At 33.0% G+C, this 25393-nt stretch overlaps 1 protein-coding gene across 1 annotated transcript in view; it reads right to left on the bottom strand.

Moving 5' to 3' along the window:
* Positions 1-251: 251 nt before the first annotated feature.
* Positions 252-25393, bottom strand: part of LOC115877072 (neuroligin-4, Y-linked-like) — a 259288-nt gene continuing 234146 nt past the window's right edge. The window contains exons 11-13 of the mRNA XM_030893146.1: positions 21123-21268; positions 8455-8655; positions 252-1899 (exon numbers count right to left, since the gene is read on the bottom strand). Coding sequence (XP_030749006.1) covers positions 1732-1899; positions 8455-8655; positions 21123-21268 — 515 coding nt within the window. The 3' untranslated portion in view covers positions 252-1731. The remainder of the gene's footprint in view (positions 1900-8454; positions 8656-21122; positions 21269-25393) is intronic.

Consider the following 25393-nt stretch of genomic DNA (forward strand, 5'->3'; position numbering starts at 1 on the left):
AAAGCCGGTTTTAGCGACTAAGTCGGGATATTTCTTATCAACGACCTAATCGCGGTTCAACACAGTGCGAACTATCGTCCGCACTACTATCGAACTGGTGAAAAGAATTATGGACTTCTACATGGTAGAGATGATTCTTTCCGGGTTGTGAAGTTGGAGTTTCTTAAGGTTTGAACAAGGTTTACGTCTACTAGGCCGTTACAGGTAAGTATTATGGGTAATATAAAAGCTTCTTGATCTTGCTCAAATCGTATATGGCTTTAAGTTCTTGTGCCAGTGCTTCATATTTTGTGATTTTCTCTTTTCTTGCATTTTTAATATTTTCGTCTAGTGGTATTGTGATGTCCAGCAGGTAAGCATGTTTTTGTTTTTTATAGAAGACTACTATAGCAGATCTATTATGCTGCACAGTACGCTCTGTGATGATGTCAGTATCCCAGTATACTTTTACGGTTTCGTTTTCTACTATTTTTTCAGGTAAGTATCGGTAGTACGGTGTAATTTCATTTAAAATATTTTCTTTTTTGCAGATTTCTTGGTGTAGAATACCAGCCACCCGGTTGTGTCTGTCCTGATAATGCCGCGGTGCAAGATAGGTACATCCAGAGCAGATGTGTTGGATTGTTGGCATCTGTCATTAGGTAAGTCCTTTTTGGCTATTATTTTTAGAAAATTTTTACTTGGTATTTGCTGGTCTTGTATAGCTATAATAAATCCTTCGGTCTCAGCTCTGAGCTGTCCATCTCTGAGAAAACGTAATGACAACAACAAACAGTGTTTATAATTTATATTATGTCACTGTCTTTAAAAAATATTATTATGTTTTATCTGTTAGGCAGTTACTCTACAAGATATGGTTTTAAGTCCAAAAGTTGATCTCTGCCATGATCAATTAAATCAGCAATAGCCGATACTGCAGAACTTAAAACTATCTCTACTAGAGTTAACGCCAATAAATAATAATAATATTTTAGTTAGACTTTTCAATGACAGTGACATTACAAAAACTACAAACACTTTTTTCTAAGTGTGGTGATGAGGAACCATAATAAATTGCTGGAAATCGTTACTGTCTTATTGAAAAGAGAATATCTCGAACAAAAATAAAGCTATTGCGATGAATCAAAAAACAAACTCTCCAGAAAAGACATACCTAGATGATAAAATTTTTAAAATCTTTGCTTTGTTAGTATATTCCACAGGGTGTTTCGAACTTTTAACAAAATATCAACATTTTGTTTTCCTTTGTATAGTTGACAGATAGAAACTTTCATTGTTAATTTAGATATAATAAAAAGTCAAATAATTACAATACAAATTGCTTAAAAAGTCATCAAAATCGGCCCACTAGAACAAAATAAAGTGAAAGAGTGTTAACTTTTTCTACAAACTGAAAATTACTTCAACTAATTCTGACATTCTGATTGTTTACATTCAAATTAGAGGAACAAACTTCTACGCTAGTTTCGACCAATAATTTCGAGATTTTGAATGAGACTCAAGTCTCCTAACTTATTCTACCACCACCACAATAACATCGTCATCAGCATCGTCCTGTTATAACCGAACGCTCACTAGATCGCATTGGTCCAAGGACACCACGTCATCGTCAGGTGTGACGTCGGGTCGAGGGGACGTTTTGTTGGTCGAACCGTCAAAATGACAGGACCTGTCACACTTTGCTGCGCCGTGACGGTTCCTATCGCTCTGGCAGGCCGACGGGTCCGAATGCTATACGGATATCTCCTGGATCTGGACGCGTTTCTTGACGGTGCCTGAGGAGGTGGCGGGGTTGCTGGTGGTGCGCACTGGCGGCGGAGGCTTTTCCTTTTTGAGGGTGTTGGTGGCCGAGGCCGGACCTGGAGCGTGGAACTCGTGCGGGTTTTGAGATCGTGGTATCTGTAAAAGTACATAATCTTGCTTGTGTTAGACGAAAACTAATATTAAAACAAAAATGTGCATTTTTAACAGATCGCTGTAACTTTTTTGCTATGGAAAATTTTGTATTTTTGTGAAAACATTTCCAAAGCACCTTTTTGCGTAGAATTTATGGTTTAAGTATAATTTTTTTTAAATTAATAATTTAAGAACAGAAAAATTGATTTTTTATCAATTTTTCTGTTTCCCTTTCATATTTTTAATTAAGTGACCCTTATTGATGATATACCCCTAATTGAACTCGAAAACATATTTTTCCAGCAAGACAAGGCACCGCCTCAGAACGCTGAAGTTATCAGTAAATTTTTGCATCCAATTTCGAGAATAATTGAATAGATACCAAGATACCGTTGCCGTCGAGGCCGCCGGACTTAGTGCCTGCAGAAGAATAATGGTTCTTATTTTTAAAATGCCCGTATAATCTAGAGAAGAATTAGAAGTACTTAACGGTTATGCGAGGGTATGTTTCACCCCTACTGAGTTAATGAATTCCGCAAGAAATGTCCAAAAATGGTCCCGTCTGTCCATAACAGAAGACGGTTAGGTCTTCTTTTTCTTGGTTTCACATTAATTTTTATTGTTATTAGATATAGTTTTTAAATGTGTTGATGTTAAATATAGTTTAAATTGTTATAAAATTCTGCATCTCTATGCTAATATTATTTTCGTTTTAATTGCTGCTCACAGATTCAAAGTGTGCGAATTTTTAAAAACTCCATATCCCGAAGAGAAATAGAGCAAAATATCGAGTATGCTATATTTTTAGAAAGGTAATTTAAAATTCTTTTCAATTAATTAAAAATATACAGGTTGTCTCATATAAAAAATCAAATTTTCTGTTGATAATCCTTAAATTATTAATTATAAAAAAAAATTAAACCATTAAATTCTACGTAAAAAGATGCTTCGTAAATGTTTTCACAAAATTACAAAACTTTCCATAGCAAAAAAGTTACAGCGATTTGTTAAAAATGCACATTTTTGAAAAACACTTGTAACTCCGAAACGGTAACAGATATTGATGTGGGGTTTTCACCATCATGTTTTTGATAAAAATTGAGTTCCAGACACCAATATTAGTTTTCGCCTATCTCCTATAGAAAAGGGTGTTTTCCTTTAAAAGTTTCCAATTTACAGAAGAATATAATCACCACCCTGTACAGAATAATATAATCAATGCTTCTATATCATTACTTCTTAATAAAATAATTTCTGAATCACTAAAAGCATTTGGAATAAAATAAATCGAAAACAAATGAAGAGTATATAGTAGCTAAAAAATGAAGCAAAATCAGACCTATAACGATATGAAAAATAAATCTTTTTTTACACGAGGAAAATCCCTACGAGAGATAGCACATGTTTTTCGAAATACCGTGTATATTTTACTTTCTAACCTACCTTTATTTACATACGGTAATCGCAAAACATTTTCCGATGCACGCCATCAATCATATCGAAATTGACACTAAAGCCTATGAACCTGACTAAATTAAATTTGGCAAAAATGTTTAAATTCATCAGTCATTATTTTGTATAATATCGTGTTGTTCTCTTCTTTGTGAGTAATTTATCATCTTTGTAAGTAATTCTCATTTTTTGTCTATTTTCTTAGTCTTTTTTTTTAAATTGTACTTTTAAACACAAACAGTTCTTTTAAGAAATAAATTCTCGAGTTCTCGATTGCATTTCTTGAAATTGTGTGTTGAAAATATGCCGAAGCATCTAAACAGTCGAAGCAAAGAGCTTGTAGCTTCCCTGATAAACTATTTTGAACGAGAACGTGACAATAAAGGTGCTTTATTACCCTTGATTGCAGTCAGAGAAGTAAGTTTGATTGGTAAGCACATTATACCACCTTCAAAGTGATTTCTACGTTAGTTTTTAGTACATTCTGTGATTACTGGTTTGTGCATTAATGGCTCCCTGTTACTTCTTATTACTACTTGTATTGTAAGTTGTACCTACATAAATAAATAAGCCATAATAACGTTTAGAATAATCATTATAATGGACTAGTTTTTGCCAGTATGTAATAAGTAAAATAAGCTATAAAACAAATAAATCAATTAATAAAATATTAATTATTAAATTCAAAATAAAAGGTAAGAATCTTTAAAAAAAAATATCATAAATATATTGCTTCCCAATTTTACATTCCATAATTTGATTCATCCCATAAATCCGTCCCAATCTGGCAGCGCTGTCGCCATCGCTTGTCACTTGTCACTCAAGGTTGATCACGTGTATCGGAAATTGTTTTGCGATTACCGTAGTGCCATACCGTGCTGGCAACTGTTACTTTTGGGTCGGCATTTACATGTGTGGAAGTAAATCGCATAGGTATCTTATTAATTGGAGTGAGAGAAATGCGACCGACCGACGCGACGCGCGACGGTGTGCTGTTGCGGCGTTGCCGATACGCCTTTCCCTATCAAGTAAAATAAAATCACGATCGCAAACCGCTTATTTTTAAAAGACTTTTTTTTCAAGAGATAACTAGATAAAATCATTAGACATGTTTCTGAGCATCTGATATCGTTAGGGTGTCATTTTTTTTATAACGAGAAAACGTCAGTAATCGCGATAACTCAACTTTTTAAGCATAACTCAAGAACCACTTTAGATATTGAAACTTTTTTTTATTTTCAACATCGGATATTTTACGCGAATATGTTTCCATAAGAAAAATTCGTTAAGGTTGTTTTTTCCATGCAAAAATTGTAAATAATCCATCCATTTACTTTTAGAGCATAGCAATTTTCAGCAATCGTGTAATTTTTTTACTGATAAAGATTTTCACATACTGTCTACAAAGAAAATACAGCAGAAATATTAACAAAGTTCTTGAAAAAACTACAATCTACTATATCTAATAGATTTCGAGATATCGATTTTTGAATTCATAGTTCTAATAGCGCGACCACTATCGAACACCCACTCAATTCCACTTATTTTTACCAAAAATGCAAGTGCCCAAGCAGCATTTGGACGTCGGGACAACGTTGTGTCACGCGACCAAACGTCGGGGCGCAACGTCGGCACAACCTCGTGCCAACCCTAGTCTGCACTAGTTTGGAGAATAATTTTTGGGTCGAAACGACGTTGGATACCGACTTTGGCTAGAAGCCTAATTTAGTACAAACTGCAACGTTGTTTAAAATCCTAATTCACAGAAATACACAACTAATATGGCGTCTAAGTCGCGTTTTATCCTAAATTGGGATAATTATAGTAAAAATATTACTTTTATGATTTAGTTAGAGACATATGTCAGATGGCAGTGAAGGAAAACAAAACAAAAGTATTTAAGTGTGGAGGATGTTTGAAGATCATATTTATTGAAACACTTTAACCGACTCTGTACCTCGTTACCCAAGGCAAAAAAGTTAAACGCAAACAACTTTATTGATAAATGTATTGTTTCTACTTTGAAAAATACTAATGGGCCTTAAAATTAAAGAAGTTTTAAAAATTTTCTTGAATTTTTTTTTTTTAGTAAAATGAGAATAATTTATTCGCAGTCGAAAAAATTGTTTCCGCGTGATTTTTAGGGTCAAATATTTCAAGTTAATGTATTCAAAAAGCAGGAATTGCTATTTTAGGAACGAAACATTTTCTTATTTAACAACATGGCGGCTTTCACTTTGTTGTTTTGGGAGATTAAGATGGAGTAGTTCGAGTAGTCGCATACTGGACTAATAAAGTCGCAGTTCAGCCTTAACAGGTAGTATACTAGTCGCAAGATTGCCTAATTTAGTCATCCTAGAGTCTAGCTTGTGCCGCCCTCTATAATCTAAATAAACGAGGGAGTGGATAAACTATCGGTAATATATGCCGATGTATATTTAAATTTAGTTTTATATGTACCTTTCTTATGTCCCATTTTAAATAAGTTTTTTTTATAAAAACAAAAACAGCACTGAACTGTCTGACTGAACAGAACAATGAAGTGAAAATTTAAGATTTAAGGTTATGGTTCAATACAGTTGCAAAAAGGTAGTGCCTCGACGTCCTACCAACGTAAGAATAAGGAAATCTAAACAACGTTGGAATAAGTAAAACAGACGACGTTTGCATAACGTTGGAATAGGTCCTGAAACTGACGTCGGAAAACTCTATATTATCCAACGTTGTAACTACGTTGTCCGAATCACCTAAAGATCACTTAAGCAAAAAAGGTTACAAGACAACGTTTATTCGACGTCGCAGAAGCTTCTACTTTGCTGTAGTACTAGTCCAACGTCGGCACAACGTTATAAAAATGTTTAAATTTATTTTAATACCCAAGGTAGGGAGCTAACTATTTTTTGTAACTAATCCAACGTTGTGTTTAGTAAACATGTGGTCGCAAGTCGTGAAAATGCTACTTGGGTGTTTCTAGCTTGCACTTAAAAAAATTCAAGCTATAGGGAAAATTACAACGACTCGTTAATAAATAAACAAATTAAGTATCACGAGACCTAATTAAATCATGAAACTGAACTCATGACGTACACCTTTCCCTAGAACTTTAAATACTGACAGAGGTATTGATTGGGTCGACCGGTCAACTGCGACAAATCTGCTATATTCCCTTCTACGTCTCTTAGCGATGTGCACAGTTTCTCGGTTTATTTCATACGTTTGGCAACGTGTTTACTGTCCTCTCTTTGTTCAGTACATTATAAACGCATTGTACTCTTCTTACATACGGAAATCTCGACCCAAGGCTAACCTTTGCCAGCCCTTAGTATATGTTGATTTAAAATAAATCGTTTTATAAACTTTCTGTTTTTCATCGAAACTTGTATCTCATAGCTTATACTTCAATAGCATCGGACGCGAATGTTTTTCAAGTTAGCGTTGTTAAAAATAGCTTAAATTCCTGAATTCTAAGCGGCGGGTCAGGTACGTATAGTCTGGAGTTGTCTATGGAATAAAGTACACTCCATTAACTTCATAACTTAGATAAAACTACCGCCATATATATTAAAAGTTTTGAAGGATTTCGGAATCTGGTTTACTTGTCGACGGAAGAAAAGTAATTTTAAGTTTTCAAACTGAAATAAAACTATTAAAGCCACATATCGCATTATAATTTTCTACCAGGTATTAAAGCACATATCGTATTATAGTTTGCCACGCTCGAAAAGATATGGCTATTACTTTAAGATATTTTATGTTTGTGGTGGTATTTTTGTATGATAATATGCTAAATGATTTATATAAATACGTATAGATCATACCAAATAAACTTTTAGTCACGTGATTAAGCTTCATGGTGATTAATCCGCTCCATGGTTGGCAACAATGAATTTTAAAATCGCGCCATCGATTACGTAACTAAAAGTTTAATTGGTATCGCTTATAAGTATACAGGATGGTTCGAATTGTATTCCGGAAACTTCAGCAGCATATTCTTTTTCTTTCGGAGATACAGGGTGTTGAAGATTCATTTTTCGATTTTTTTCAAATAATTTCTGAAGTAACCTCAATATTTGGATGAAAATTGTATTCTGAGGGTTTTTTGATATGAGAAATTTGGTTTTGATCTCAATATGACTCCTACTTGCAGAGGGCGCCACCTACATATTTTTTAACTAGTTTGAAGAGTAATAACTTTTCGTCCGTACCTGTATAAAACTACTAATTAAAAAAAATATTCATTTACGACTTTTTTTATGTAAAAAAGTCTCTTGGTAAAAATCGCTACGATTAATGGTTCTCGAGATATTTGGAATTGAAATTATCAACACCTGTCATCATTGACATAAATTAAATATGTTGACTAAATAGTTATTAGACTGAAATCATAAATTTGAAATGTTTATGTGTCAAAAGTTCAACAGAAACTGTTTTATCATCATTTTTTCGAAGTAAAAATTTATGATTAATTTAAAAAATAAAAAGTTTCCAAATTTATCATTTTAGTCAAATTTATCATAACTACCGTATGATAAAAAAACGGCGTCCAGTTGGCTGGGAAATGACGATCAATGACATTTCCCAAATAAATGTACATAGAAAATGACAGCGATCTTCATTTCATAGCCAAGACTCTCAACATGTTTATTTTTTGTCAATAATGACATGTATTGAGTGTTCACATTCTAAATATATGGAGAACGGTTGCTAGTAGCGATTTTTACCAAGAGACTTTTTTACCTAAAAAATCACGGAAATGTATATTTTTTCACTCACTAGTTTTATACACGTACAGATGAACAGTTAAAATATATGTAGGTGGCGTTCCCTACAAATGAAAGTCATATTGACATCAAAATCAAATTTCTCATGTCAAAAAACTCCCAGACACCAACTTTCATCCAAACAATGACGTTACTTCAGAAATTATTGAAAAAATCGAATTACAAATGAAATATCTACACCCTGTATCTCCGAAACTAAGCGTTTTAGAACATACATTTATACGAACTTTTTTACATATTTTTATCTGCAGAAGTTTTCGGAATACAGTTCGGACCACCCTGTATTTTATCTAGGGTTGTTCAACTATTTTTTTCATATACTAACAGTATTATAACATTGTGGTATTTCCATTAACTCATGATCCCTTCGGCCTAGGAGTGGTGATTGCCGGGCACTGCTTCCTGGAGTACTGGGTCTTTGTGACATGGGAATGGTTTCGTCGGTTGAAGGAGTTGAATTGGTACTCAGTCGGTTTGAGGTTCCATGATTGTTGGTTCTATCGTGACGTCTTCTATCACGATCCCTCTGAAAAATGGGATGTAAAGATAATAAAATAACTTAAGTAAAAAAATCGTATTTTAATTTTATTTTCGATCTAGAGTACCATGGCTGTGTTAAAAGCACTAACTTTTAATCAAGGAGCCTTGGAAAAATAGATTTGATCGTCTAACATTTTTCGTGTCTTGTCCTGACCAGTTAAAAGATGCCCAAATCGCATTTTTAACTATATCTCAATTTCCTCAAATGGAACGAGGGTGGCTCATTAGCATATTTGGAAAAATAATTTTTTTACGAATAATTTGGTACCACACACTTGGTATTTCGAGCCAAATTGTCTTTATTAGTTACATTTTCAAATAAACCATATGAGAAAATGTGTCAATCAAATATGTCAATCAATTGTAGGTAATTTATTAAAACTAAAAGAGTTTCGGACATCCATTATCTTTATTTATTTTGCTTACACAACGTTTCGGTCAGTGTGAACTAAACTAAATCCTTATAAGTTATCAAGTGTGAACTAAACTTAATCCTAAAACTACTGAGCTTCTATACTAGAGCCGAGCATTCGTCACGATGGCTAGGAAATGAAGATCGCTGTCATTTTATATGTAAATTTATATGGGAAATGTCATCGATCGTCATTTCATAGCCATCGCTGACGCCGTTTTTATTCGATCATATGGTATAATTAAAATACTATGTCATAGAGCAATCACTATGTGCAGTGACCAAGAATCTCTAAGTTCTGAACTAAATAATATTAAAACCGATTTGCTTCAGAATGGTTACTCTGCAAAATCCCTAGACAATATTATATCCAATTGCAGGTTCGACTCATTGGTACCTCAGCCTGAGGAGGATGCTCTCTCTCTTGACGATTCCATGTGTGAAAGGAACATCGGAGAAGATCAGGCGAATAGCTAGGCAATAAAAATTAAAACTGTTTTTAAGTCTGGGACTACTCTAAGAAGTGTCCTAACATAAACAAAACCTGAATCATCAAATCAAGAGAAAGAGTGCATTAACCAGGTACCTTGCGAGTGCGGTGAGTCGTATATTAGAGACACAAAACGTGCTCTACATGTACGACTTGACGAATAAAAAAAAAATACGCAAAGAGGTGAAACAATGAAGTCGGGCATCGCAGATCATGTGTAGTCCAGGCACCACAACATAAAATGGTCGGAAGCCCGGGTTGTCCTCAAAGAACCCTATTGAAAAAAGCGCAAATTTAAAGAGGCCGTATTCATTTCTAACAATAATAAAATCCTTAGCAATCCAAGTATGGAAATTTCAACAATAATATGACAACCAGTCATAAAACGCCCCAATGCATGTTCTTAGTGGAAAATCGCATGCTTGACTGCACCCAACAAATTCACGGGTGAATGCTCGGCTCTAGTATATAAGCGTAACATCTCTCGAATAGTTTAAGTCGTATCTGAGCAACAAAAGTCAACTTATAAGGGTGGATATACCACGTTGTCTTCTAGCAAGCCAATAAAATGTGGAGTACCTCAAGGCTCAGTACTAGGCCCTATTTTGTTTCTTCTTTTATTAATGACATTGCTAACATAAACATCAGTGGTAAAATATGTGTTTTTACGGACGAACTAGCTTCACTTGGAGTAACAAGGACGTCACGGCACCTCATAGGATTATATCAAATATTAAGTCATTTGACCATTAAATCTCAATGCTGAGTCTCAACATTTCTAAAACTAAAGCTTTGTCGTATAAAAACTCGCTGCAGCCTTTTGCACTTAATAACACCACCATTGACGTCGTAAAATTTGTAAAATTCTTAAAGCTTGTTGTAAACAATTCTCTAAAATGGGACATGCATATAGACGCTTTGTTGAAAAAATTGAGCTCTGCCTGTTTTGCATTAAGATCTGTTTCTAGGGAGCTTAACTTGTCAGTGGCAAGAACTGTTTATTTTGAGTCAATTTTTGAGTCGCACCTCAGATATGCCCTTCCATTCTGGGGTACGTGTTGTGCGACTCAATTTGACCGCATTTTCAAGCTCCAGAAGAGAGCTGTTCGATATTCACTGGGACTAAACAGCAGAGGACTTGCTTGCGTCATTGCCAGGACTTTTTTAAAAAATTAAAAATATTAACTTTTCCTTCCTTATTTATATTTGAAACCGTTTGCCTAATACGTAAGCATGTATCAGCTTCTCAAGAAAGGCCATCTCAAACAAAGGCCACTCAGGAATGCGGAGCAATATCTTTATCTACCCACCCCACGGCTCAGAGTTAGTTAAAAGTTCAATATTATACAACTCGAAAAAAATCCATAACATCATTTTCTTCATTTCGCAAAGCATTCAAATCTTATTTACTATAGACAAGGCTTTCTACAAATGACTTATATTTTGTTAATCGAATTTGATCTTTTCAAACACTGGTCTAATATTTGCCATTACTATATTTACTATAAACTTACTAAATATATTTTTGAATGTATTTTTTTAAATATTTTTGAATCTTATTTTTATTTTTTTATTCTTTGACATTGTATACATTTATAAATGTTTATTTTAAACAATAAGACTGACAATGTAATTTGTATACTTATTTTGTATTCTCTTTTGTTTGTTTACTTACTACAAATCGTCTACAAATCGTCTACAAATTGTATACAAATCAATCGTCTACAAATTGTAAAAATTTTTGACAATAAAGGCATTAATTTATTAAGCTCAGTAGTTTTAGGACTTAGTTTAGTTCACACTTCATAACAGTCAGTGATCCTTCTGACCGAAACGTTGTGTAAGCAATATAAATAAAGACAATGGAAGTCCGAAACTCTTTTAGTTTTAATACTGAATCATTGTCTACCACTTTCAAAGTAATCCTAATTTATGTCATATACTAACATACCAAATCTCGTTTTTTTTATCTATGAAAAATTAAAAAAGTTATAGGGGTGAGCCACTTTTGAGACGCACCCGGTATAATCCAGGCCAGGCAATATTTCTTCTGTGGTATGAGGGTGTGGATTTTTCAATTAAGACCGATCAATTTCCTGCCAGGCTGCAGGAAGGCTAAACGGATATTTGATGAAGGTAAACAGCCTTCGAAATCTCGGGATTATAGCAAGTCAGAATGGCCGCCGACCAGAAAACAGAAATGTCGAATTTTTATGTTATATATTGATAAATGGCGGGAATGAGTTGAGATTGTGGCCAACATAATATATGATTTGATATTTTGAGATAAGATTTCTGGTAAACGGAGGTTTTAATTAATATAGAAGAAGGGTATTAATCAATTTTTGGTTTGTAATTAACTGAGAGCCCTAAAATAGTTATTTGTGTACCAAGGCCGTAAAGTGGTAGTAGTTCACACGGCCAAGGTGGATACAAAATTTTTTAAGCGATTGTCTTTTGAAGTAGGTAACAATTTTTTTGACAATTTTATTTCTAAATAAAGACGAAACTGGAAGATTAGATTCAAATTTTTATTAACCAAATGAAAAGTGTATTAAGCAACAAAGATGTGTACAGAATTACTTACATTATTATAAACAGAAGTTGGGTTATAAAGAAGTTAATAAATTAGGGCATTATTTGATATTAATTGTTATGTTAAATGTACATTTATTACATTTTCAAAAAGTAATACCACTATTAGACATGGCATTGTTAACAAACATTTCATTTTCTTGATTTTCACTAACAATGGTTGTTGTTGGAAAGCTGCTGACTGAAGTTCCATTTAATTCAATTTCTTTGGAATTGTCTTGATTAGAAAAACGTATATCTGAAGTACCTTCTCCTCCGAAAAGAATTCTATTTGAAATTTCCTTCTTTCTTGAAATGGAATCTTCAATGTAGCCTTCTGCTACAGTGTTAGGCTTCCAACCTCCGTGGCTTTTTAACATTAAAATATTAGCCCCTGTTTCAACCAAGAGAGAGAGAACTTCTTCTAAAAGAATGACCCGTATACTCATTAGTATTTGGTAATTGTAGATACTGTGCAATAAGTGATGGGATTTTTCCAAAGGTATGAACACCAACAACTTGTGTAGAACACTTTCCTTTTGAACGGAACCTTTTCTTTTGTTTTATGGGTAAATAATTCAAATATTATTAATCCAGCAAATTAAATGTGTCTAGTAGGCCGTATAATTTGACAATCTTAATCAGCGGCGGATACAGGAATTTATTTTAGGGGGTCCCAAATAAAAAGTAATGTAGAATATACCTTTTAGGGCTCCATTTTTAATCCAAAAGCCTAATATTCGACCAAATTTATAGGTCTAAGGGGGAGGGGGGGGGGGCCCGGGGTCCATGGCCCCCCCCCCTCTGTATCCGCTATTGATCTTAATATCGGACGTGGAAATAACTCAAATAATTAAATTAAATGTGTTTAGTAGGCTGCCCTAATAATGACATTGTTTGCAAAAGCGGCCGTAAAGTAAAAAACGGCCAAAAAAGACACACTTTGGGACGTTAATAGATCCGTAAAACTTAATTTTTTTGTGACACTCGCTTAAAAAATATTTTTATTTATTGTTACTATACCGGGTGCGTCTCAAAAGTGGCTCACCCCCTATAACTTTTTTATTTTTTCAGATAAAAAAACGAGATTTGGTATGTTAGTATATGACATAAATTAGGATTGATTGGTGTATTCAATTGATTTTGGTCACTTCCTGTTTCACCGGAAATTACTACAACTTTTGATTTTTAAATGGCACCCTCGGTATTTTTTTACTTTATTCGATAGAAAATGACATTCCGAATAGAATGACATATCGTCGGCTGAGTACAAAAATTAGGTAACTCATTTTTTGTAGTTCCGAGAAAATCGATAATAAGATATTAATGTCATAATTAGAAGCTGTCTGGAGTACATCTATTGGAATAAACGACTATATTTTTGTTTGTAGAGCTTTATATTAATCAAAAGAATACACTCAGTGCCAAAGATAAAAGAAATACAAAAATAAACATTTTTTTTTTAGAAAAACAAAAGTTGCCTACTTTTTGCACTAACATTTTTCCTTAAAACGTAAACTATTATACAAGTAATACATAGGATAAAAATATATAGTAATTATCTTAAAAATATTGACAGTAACAGTGTAAAATAGTAGACAGTGTAAAACTTACAATTTAAACAGACAACAAAAATTATTAACTTAAACCTCTAAAATGAAAGTATTTGATTTTAATCGTCTTCTGCTTCTTCCCTTCTCCCGTGTGGAAGATTAAAATAAAAATCAAAAAAGTCACGACTTAACGCGGGTGGCTTTGTTGAAAATAGGGACATCAAATCCTTATATTTTTGTTCCGTTATGGGATGACCCTGAGGATAGCAAGGCAATAAATTGTTTGATTGTCTGCGTAAGGTTTTCTTATTACAATTTACTCGTCTAAAGCTATCTGAATCAAAAGACTCTTTGCACTCATATTGATAAGAATTTTCCTTGGTAAAGTGAAACCAGCAGATCTTTTGAAATAAAACTGGCTCGTTGTTAGTATCTGTTTTTCTCATGATTAATTGTCTATTGGCAAATGCCTTCCAATCGATAAAATCACTGCTCTGAATATCATGCACAGCATAGGGTCGATCTCCCCTTTTTCTTGCACTTCTGGCGATAGTTTTCCAATCGCCTGGCCATAGTGCTTTACCAACCCTTTTAAATTCAGTGTCAATAGCAGAGTGCATCGAATCGCACTCCATTTCACTATGACCAGGTGTCAAAAATTTGAGATCGATGGTTTTTAAATTGTCAATTACTTGTACTGCATACATACACATTGCAACAACATACTTGTTAAGGTTTTGTCCACCGCATCGGTCACTAAAACACCTAACTTCTTCTACGGAATTGGGAAGAGATTTGAAATATTTTAATAGAAGACTCGCTATTTCGCAACTACCCCTACTTCCTTGGCCTTCATGCCACATAAAACAATCACCTTTTTTGTTGTCAACATTGTAAACAGTGAAGTTATAAGTCGCTAAACGGCGCTTGTAAAACAAAGCATTGTTCGTGGGGTCAGTAGGACTAAGCAAAACTTGTTGCAAGTCGAAATTGCAAGCGACAATTTTATTGTTGGTAGCGGCAATTTCTTTGTCCAGACGTTTTTGCTGTCGAGCGGATTCTTTTAATTTTTGATGTACTTCGTAATCTTTCGTGTCCTCTTCGGTTGGATCAGTTTTGCTATTAAAAGCAACACAAGTTCGACATTGGTCTTTTTTCGGCCGATGAAATCCTAAATTATAGTTATCTTTAAAAATATTTCGGTACGTGGATAGCTTCCCTACTGGTTTTTCATTCTCTCCACACCATTGGACATACATCCTGTACATGGTGGCTAAGTTTAAAAAAGAGTCTAAATATTTTCTTTCAATGTCAGCTCGGCAATAATGTGAAGGAACACACGGAAAGCTCTCTATATGGGACTTTATGCCCTGTACTAACATGGGATCCAAGACTTTACTCGTTCCCTTTCCACGTCCGTCAACAGCTGAAAGATTTTCTTTGGATCGCTTTGCCATAGCAATATCAACAACGCCTTTTTTAATACCTAGAGTATTTAAAAACATGGGTTTACATACTTTTTTTCTGTTCCCATCAATCGGAAGAAAGTAAGTCATTGAATAATTCCTCTTCGATTCATGTTGGGTGGTTTTAATTTTTTTTGCGTTTTTTTCCGTATTAGAGTGAATAAAGTCCCGTTGGCGCGAGTAGTTTCCCAATCCATAATAAGCATTAAAAATTTGACGCCGTTGAGCTTCAGGGATCGTAAAGCATTTTAATCGGCAGGTGTTCTTGCAGGGGTCCCCCATTTTAGCAGCTGGTTTTATTACCCCTTTTACTGATTCATATTCTTTTCCCTCAGCTCTGTTTTTTTTTCTAATATTTCTCTTCCATAATTCTTGTTGTCTTCTTTTCCTTCGAGGTTTATTAGTCACTTCTGGATGATCCTCCATTCCAACGAACTGATTTTCCTTACGTTCTTCTCCAGTAGATCCTTCTTCAGTATCTGAGGAACTACCACTACTCAGATTCGTCTGGAGAAAAATCACTAAAGGACTCGTCTTCCGGCCTTTCATTTTGAAAATTCCCTTGTGAATTCTTTCCTTCAGGCATTGAAACCTGATAGTCGATTTCATGGGTCTCTTGAATGCTTTTATCATCCGATCTATCTATAGGAGTATTAACGAGATTCTGGAGCTCATTTAAAGGACATAATTCAGTGTAGCTGCCATCGGCATCGCAATCAATGTTGCCAAAACATTCAAGACGTTGATCGGATACAAAATCTGGAGTTAAAAAGAAAATATTAAAATTAAGTATCAAGGTAAATCAAGAAAAATTAAAGCTAACCTAATACTCTAATATTCTCAGCAGACACATTATGGGATGGGCCAACTATCAAAGTGTCACCGATGTTGCAGTGATCACTATCTAAAGAAGGTTTATTAAAGTTTTCTTCACAACAAAAATCTGCTTTAACCTCTGATTTACTTCTTTTAGATTTGTCTTGGTTTAAATTAGTATTCAAATCTCGGTCCTGCGAATCTGAAATTTTAAAAATCAATCTTTTATAATTATTGCTTCCAAAAAAATCAACCATAGGCTTTATAAGGCGAGCCGCACACTAGCTACTTTTTTGCAAATGGAAACAGGGTACGTAAAACCCATTATTTTCTATGGAATTTCTAGTTACAACTATAAATATACATCTTGATCCATTATGAAGGCGATTTAACTGTTGCACGATAAAAGAACTACCTAGTGCGCGGCTTACTTTAGTGTAAATTAGCCATTTATTTGCCGATCTCGAAAAAGCACACTTAAGCAATACAGAAAACACTATTATTTTTACCTATTCGCGTGCGGTTAAGTACACATTTTTCTCTACTTGTTAGGTAAATAACTATTACTGGAATATTAAATAAAAAATAATAGTACATAGGTAGTTTCTAACCTCACTTTATGCCAATATTTTGAAATTTAATTTTCAAGTATGAACTATAAAGAGAGATATAAAACGAAGACTTACCTTCGACGTTTGATTTCCCTGTAAGCACTAAATTCACCATTTTAGCACCCCTAGACATTATTATTCACGTTTAAACACCAAATAAACACAAAAAATACCGGTGAAGTATAGACGTAAACAACGAATTGATTCTAAATTTCCAGTGCAATAACTTGATAACTTTAGATACCTATCCCCACTCACGGTAATTTGAGCTCTTAAATTACGATTAAAACTGGATATATTTAGTTATCCACTAATAACGTAAACAAAAGTCTTAATTATTTTGTGCAATAAATGGGTATCTGAAGTTGGCCACATTTTACATTGAAATTCAGCACTAAAATTTTTAAAAAACTAGGTATCTTTAGTTAGTCGTTCTTGCCATTAAAAAACTATGATGGACTTATATGTAAGAAGTGGGCAGCTTAAGTTGTCTACTTTTATTTTATAAATAGATCTGAGCGATCTGAAAAAAATAAGGGTATCTTTAGTTAACTATTTTTAGCATACAATAATAACTAACTATTTTTTTTTGTCTACTTTTTACAATTGTCAATAGAGGTCACCTTTTTAGAGTCATTAGTTATCTAGCTTTTGCATTAAATTCTACTTAATCGTAACTATATGAAAACGTAGATAACTCCAAATCGCAAAATTTTGAGTTACCCAGTTTTTGCATTCAGCCGACGATATCATATGTCAACTTTTTCAACTTTGACATTCTCGCTTAATAAAAAATTGTTTTTTAAAATTCAATCTGGAGTACCCATATGTACGTTAAAAACATTAATTCTTCATCAAGGAGCCTTGGAAAAATAGATTTAATCGTCTAATGTTTTTAGTATCTTGTCCTGGCCAGTTATAAAATGCTCAAATCGTATTTTTAATCGTATCTCAATTTTTTCAAATGGAATGAGGATGGCCATTAGCATATTTGGAAAAAGCATTTTTTTACGAATAGTTTGGTACCACATACTTGGTATTTCAAGTCAAGTTTTCGTTACGAACCGCAAGTTATAATTTCAAATACACCATATGCGAAAATGTCATAAGTTGACGTATAATATGTCATTCTATTCAGAGTGTTATTTTCTTTCGAATAAAGTAAAAAAATCGAGGGTGCCATTTAAAAATCAAAAGTTGTAGTCATTTCCGGTGAAACAGGAAGTGACCGAAAAGAATTGAATACGTCAATCAATCCTAATTTATGCCATACACTAACATACCAAATCTCAACTTTTTATTTGAAAAAATAAAGAAGTTATAGAGGTGAGCCACTTTTGAGACGCACCCGGTATAATAAGTTTTATTAGTTGTTTCTTGGGTGTTGTGACTAGGATCGATTAAAACAAAAATCTTTCGTTACACGACGTTTTGTAATGCTTCTTCAATATTTTTTTTGTCTTTCTTATATCTTGGACTTATAGTTGCTTCTTTTGATTTCTTTACTGAGAATGGCCTGAAGGAGCATTACATTAAATGCGAAACGTCGTGTAACGAAAGATTTTTGTTTTAATTGATCCATCCTAGCCACAACCCACAACCCCCAAGAAACAACTTATAATAATATATTTTTACTAGCGTATACCAGCGACTTCGTTCGCGTCGAATTAATCATTTGTACTGGTGATGATAAAGCAAAGCAAGAATTTCCATTAACATACAAACTGGATAAAATTTTCTCACATTTATGTTAGCATGACAAAAGACAATATGGCGATATTCTTATATAACTTGGTAATATTTGAGAGGTAGTTTCATCTCGTTGGAATTTGACTTTCGAAAAATCCGTTTGCCAAAAATAAGCTTTTTACGTCAAGCAGTTTAAGCAGAATCGTGGTTAAGAAATTACCCAACTTTTTGGAACACCCTGTATGATTTTTTAAAGATTCAAGATATGTAAAAAACCAAATAAATTATGCTTGTCTAAGCGTTTTCCCGAAAGACTAACCACTTTTTAAATAACAAATATTGTAATATTTCAGTAGCGTTTTCACCCTCTTGGAATTTGAGATTCGAGAAACCCCTCCTTATCGAACCTCTACACCCCACAGTCAATCCGTTTGCCAAAAATCAGCTTTAAACGTCAAGCCGTTTAAGCAGAATCCTGATTACTCAATGGTCATATTTTATGAAACATGTTTAAGAGTTTTTCCGAAAAACTCACCGGTTTTTAAATAAAAAATATTTTAATATTTGAGGGATAGTTTCACCCCCTTAGAATTCGAGTTTCGAAAAATCCCTTCTTATCGAACCTCTACACCCTAAAGTCAATCTGTTTTCCAAAAATCAGCTTTTTACGTCAAGCGCTTTAAGCAGGATCGTGATTAATCAATGACCAGATTTTTCGAAACACCCTGTATACATTTTAAAAATCTTAAAATATGTAAAAAACAAAATAAATATACGTATTTAAGCGTTTATTCGGAAACTTGACCGTTTTTTAAATAAAAAATATTGTAATATTTGAGGGGTGGTTTCACCCTCTTAGAACTGGAATTTCGAAAAACCCCTTCTTATCGAACCTCTACACCCTAGAATCAACCTGTATGCCAAAATTGAGCTTCTTACGTTGAGTGATTTGAGCAGGATCGTGATTAATCAGTATGTCAGTCACTTAAGGATTTTATATATTAGTATAGATTAAGAAGTGAAGAAAAATGTATCCAGAAATGCATTTATTAAGGATTGAATAAGTGATTATTGAACTGTCCCTACTAGCTACCGTCAAATAAGTTAAATAAACTGAAATGACCTGTAAGAAAATAAAAACGTTGAAACTTTATATCGAATTATGAAGAGGGAATAAGATGAACTATGGCAAACATAAAATCTAGGTGCGCGAAAAACTTTCTAACAACTTTTAATGCAATAAAAGTGAAGATAAAATTACTTTTACCAGTATTAACGTTTGATTGCGTCGTTTGTAACGTAACGACTTCATTTGAAAGTACTTCTGCCTAAAAACGGACTTTTTACAACTATAGAACGACTTAACTCAGTATTAATGATAATTCTAGGCAGTAAAAAGTTTTAGAGTTAGATAATACCACTTTAATAACCTGTAAAATAAGATTATTAATTGGATTTTATGCGTATAACATAAAAATATCCTTTTTATAATGGATAAAAGCTAATTTAATGGGCCTTCAATCCCATAGTCCTTCAGGAAATATATTTTTATAATGTATCTTAGATAGGAACTATCGCAAACAAGGAATTAGGTTGCATTTTTTAATATTAATATCAAGCTTTTTAGTTATTTTTTATACAAGACGATAAAATCGTATTTTATCGTCGACCGAAAAGATTAATTCATTTGGGGAGACGATAATGCAATTTAATCATCGGTCGTGTATAAAACAATCTTTTTTTCCATATAGTGAGTTACGTTTTAAAAAATATTGAGCAATTATTATTTCAAGGTATTTATTACGAGTAGAAAAAATATTGTGCTGGGTTGGCGCTGGTTTCTATGTAATTTGACAAATAAATAAAGCTGTCTCTTTAGTTGTCAGTTTTGAGTCAATATTTTTTAATTCTCTTTCGTGTCGATTGCTGATTGAATTGGAGCTAGAAATGACTCAAAACGAAATAAGTAAATTACCAACAGATATTCAGGTCCAAACTACTTCCATTTAAATCCCGAATAACTTATGAAAAGGAATACAAAAATTTCCAAAAATGGAAGCAATTAAAAAACGTGCGAGAAGAAATAAAGTTTTTAACATATCCTGGCTGTTGAAGTATCATTTAATCTACCTTTGCGGTTAAAGTACTATTTTATCTACTATTTTTGATAGATATAAGACAATTTTAACAGTTGCTATGGAAAAAAATATTAATATTAAGAAGAGGTGCCTCATCGAGATTTTCTGTTTCCTATTTAAAGAACACGGGAAAACATTTTTTTTTCTTTGGAATTTCATTGCGTTCTCACAAATCAGCGTTTGGGAACAATCAATACATATTTTTGTAGAAAATTGGCCGGTCTTCAAAAAAGGTCTAATATAAATTTTCATTTAATCGACTCGTTTGAAAGTTATTGAAGGTTAAAGTTCAACTTCAAATCGTATATCACAACTTCCACAATTTTTTATATTTTCCCACCAAATAGCTCAAAAACATAAAATATCATATTTTAGGTGTTTGAGCCATTATTTAGTGACAAAATATGATAGTTTATGTTTATGAGCCAATGTTAAGTTTGCAAAGTTATCATATACGATTTGAAGTTGAATTAACCTTCAATAACTTTCAAACGAGTCGATTAAATGAAAATTTATATGAGACCTTTTTTGAAGACCGTTCAATTTTCTACAAGAATATGTATTGATTTTTACTAAACGCTGATTTGTTAGAACGCAGTATAATTCCAAAGAAAAAACAATTATTATTTCCCCGTGTTATTTAAAGGGTTATTTTTTTTGGTGCATCTACTGTATTATGTAATCAAATTAAGTAAACTCTTTACCTGATAGTATATTCCTGCAAATATTAACATGTTTAAAACCAGCAGTAGACATCCCACTCCAACTGTCACTCCTAGGGCTGCTGTGTAACTGTAGTAATGTCTCGTGGCAAGACGCTCTAAAAGTTCTTCACTTTCTTCATCGTCATCTAAAAAAAATAGAATGAATGATTATCAATGAAAAGTTCATTGAATGGTTTTTATTAATATGTTGTAGAATAAACATTTCTTAAAGAAATAATTAGCTTAAATAATGAGTCAAAAGATAAACGTAAATTTATCAGTAACTAATTTATCAGTGACAATAAAGCAAAGCAAGAATTTCCATTAACATACAAACTGGATAAAATTTTCTCACATTTATGTCAGCATGAGAAAAAACAATATGGCGATATGATTATATAACTTGGTAATATTTGAGGGGTAGTTTCATCTCGTTGGAATTTGACTTTCGAAAAATCCGTTTGCGAAAAATAAGCTTTTTACGTCAAGCAGTTTACGCAGATTCGTGGTTAATGAATTACCCAACTTTTTGGAACACCCTGTATGATTTTTTAAAAACATTCAAAATATGGAAAAAACAAAACAAATTATGCATGAAAAAAAAATCGTGGGTGTTTGGGAAGGCTTGAAAGTAAACAATGTTTTTGCCACGTTTCGTGACTTTATTGTCGCTTCTCCAGGCACTATAGGAGAAGCAGTTTTTTTTAGAAATATCAAAATAAAATTAACTGGCCATTTGCCCAAAACATATATTAATCCATATTATGCCTACAAACATTCATGGCGATTCCAAACACCCACTTTTTTTTCTGCGTACTAACTACTGGGAACTAACAATAATCATAATGGAAAACAAATTATGCGTGTCCAAGCATTTTCCCGAAAGATTAACCGTTTTTCAAATAACTAATATTGTAATATTTGAGGGGCGTTTTCATCCTCTTGGAATTTGAGATTAGAGAAACCCCTCCTTATCGAACCTCTACACCCCACAGTCAATCCGTTTGCCAAAAATCAGCTTTAAACGTCAAGCAGTTTAAGCAGAATCGTGATCACTCAATGGTCATATTTTATGAAACACTCTGTATAAATTTACAAAAAATCTTAAAATATGTAAAACAACAAAATAAAATATACGTGTTTAAGAGTTTTTCAGAAAAACTCACCGGTTTTTAAATAAAAAATATTCTAATATTTGAGAGGTGGTTTCACCCCTTTAGAATTCGAGTTTTTCGAAACACCCTGTATACATTTTTAAAAAATCTTAAAATATGTAAAAAACAAAATAAAGTATATGTGTTTAAGCGTTTTTTTCGGAAACTTGACCGTTTTTTAAATAAAAAATATTGTAATAGCTGAGGGGTGGTTTCACCCCCTTGGAACTGGAATTTCGAAAAATCCCATCTTATCAAACCTCTACACCCTAGAATCAACCTGTATGCCAAAATTGAGCTTCTTACGTTGAGTGGTTTGAGCAGGATCGTGATTAATCAGTGAGTCAGTCATTTAAGGATTTTATATATTAGTATAGATATAAAATAATCGTCTTTGAATACAAATAAAAAAAAAACAAACACACTCACAGGCACGAAAAACGGACGCATTAAAATTTTGATGTATTTTAAAGTTTTATATATCAAACTTTAAAATATATCAAAATTTTAAGGTGCCCGTTTTTCGTGGCGGTGAGTCTATTTAAAAAAAACGCATACCCCTTTGAAATGCCATATTTCCCAAGCCTTTATGAATACGTCAGTAATATTTGTCTTGCCTTAGAAAACCATTCCTTTGTTGTCAATGTAATTATTAACTGAGGTTATAAATTGAAATCTCTCTGTTCTCCTATCACAAAAAAACGTCTATTCAATCGGCAACAATAGGTTCTAAGCGCGAAGTCTCGTTAGTTCGCGGAGACTTGTTTTATTAGCCGAATCGACATTGTTTCATATATATCTCAGATATGAACGATGCAGGCGTTTGAATTTCGAAGACAAAAGATCTGCCGATGCATACCTACGTGCAATTTTTGACAAAGGCATATTAGGATTTAGCTGGAAAAATGCTGAAAAATAAATCAATTATTACGAGTTTTTGAATTTGAATAGTGGGTCTAGAACTGATAATTGATTGTGAGTTAATGAAAAATAAAAAGATCACAATAAACTAGTCACTTTAGTGGGAAACTAAAATTCAGTTTTTGAATGATGAACTCTATAGTGCACAACCTTAGCCCACGGCCACACAGAAAGCGTTTTTAGCGTTTTGCGTTTTTTGCGTCTCAAGCGCTTTTCGCTATTTTACCGTTTTAAGCGCTTTTGTCGATTTGCGTCCATTAAAAACACGCAAAAGACGCGGCAGGTCTGCAATTCCTATCAAGATGTCATTAACGTCGCGCGTCGCAAGCTCGTGGATTCCCGGCCCGTCCAACAATCAATCCTGTGAGAAAGAGATAGGCGAGATCGGCGCTGTTAGCGTTCAAGAGACGAAGATAAAAGATGTTGGGATTGAATTGTGGACGGGCCGGGGAATATATTCGGAGACAAACACAATCTACTGCTAGTGCCAGTGGTGTGTGTAAAAATAATAATTATTATTTGCCATTTATTTTACGAATTTTAGTTTATATGTGTATAGTTTTTTATGTTGTGGTGTTGTGGTTAGTACTTGTTATAATTATAGTATAATATAATAAATAATTATAATTATATAATAGAATAGTATATAAATATTTCTAGTTGCTAATGCAATTTTAGGACATGATTTATGAAACATTTTGGAGTGAAACTTCTTTACGCGCGCTAGGAGTAAACATTCAAGGCCGTGACCTACGAGCTAGCGAGACGGCCCTGACACACGAGCTAGTTGTAACGAAACGTGTTAACTGCTTAGAAATACGTAGTGACACGACGTGTATCTATTTGTGAGCAGTCCACGTGTTTATCAAAAATATTGATATTTTAATACAAATTTTGTAAAAGTGAATCAAATTATTACGTGTAAAAACCATTTGTAACACGTAAAAAACTATTTTTATTATTTTACGCGAATAAAACTGTTATACGTAAAAAACTATTTTTTACGCGTATAAAACTATTTGTTACTGGCAGAAAACGATTTTTTATGCGTATAAAACTATTTGTTACGTGTAAAAATCTATTTGTTACACGTAAAAAACTATTTTTTTACGCGTCAAAAACTTATTGTTTCTGCTAAAAAACTTTTTTACGCGTATAAAACTATTTTTTACGTGTAAAAAACTAATTGTTACATGTAAAAAACTATTTTTTTACGCGTCAGAAACTTATTGTTACTGGTAAAAAAACTTTTTTAGGCAAAAAAAAAATTACGTGTAAAAAACTATTTGTTACACGTAAAAAACTATTTTTTTACGCGCCAAAAATTTATTGTTTCTGGTAAAAAAACTTTTTTTACGCATAAAAAACTATTTTTTACGCGAAAAAAAGAAAATATTCCTTTAATTTATTACTTTTTCAGCATTTCAAACTACATTTTTTCAAACATTTCCTTCAAATTTTTGAATTTAATATAATCTTCTTAAACAGTAGATGTTCTCTATAAAAATATTTTTCGATAATATCCTAAAATGAAAAAAAATGCATACTATTTAATCTAATTTTTATTGTATTATTAAATATTACGTTCGCCTATGACGGGGTCTCATAGAAAACGCTAAAAACGCTACAGAAAACAAATTGATTTGTTTTCATTTGCGTTTTTTGCGAGACACGCCGAACGCTAGAAACTTTTGGTGGGGCCACTCCTATATAATCCTGTTATTTTGTTTTAGACGCAAAAGACGCTTCACGCTAAAACCGCAAAAAACGCTTTCTGTGTGGCCGTGCACTTAGAAGAAAAAAACTGTTACGCGATCCAAAAACCCCAAATCATAAATATCTATACACACACATAGGTAACAATACACAATATAATATACAACTTACAATTCCATACATACAAGGCGTTTTGAAAAAAATAAGAACGATAGGAAAACAATATAACATACGAACATCCTTCAAAACATAAAATACACTTAGATTCATTAGTCACGCTAAACCAATGAGCACCGGACAACAAACAAAATATGTAATATACTAATGAAAAATGTAAATACTATATGAATGTGACAAATTTTATATTGGTGAAACATCTAGACCCTTAAATCTTCGAATTAAAGAACATAAAGATTATTTAAGAAAAGGCAATTTTCAGAAATTTAAGATTTGCCCGCATTTATGAGACACAGGATACAG

The sequence above is a fragment of the Sitophilus oryzae genome, unplaced genomic scaffold (genome assembly GCF_002938485.1).
Source record: "Sitophilus oryzae breed Bouriz unplaced genomic scaffold, Soryzae_2.0 scaffold_1442_pilon_pilon, whole genome shotgun sequence".
NCBI lineage: Eukaryota > Metazoa > Arthropoda > Insecta > Coleoptera > Curculionidae > Sitophilus > Sitophilus oryzae.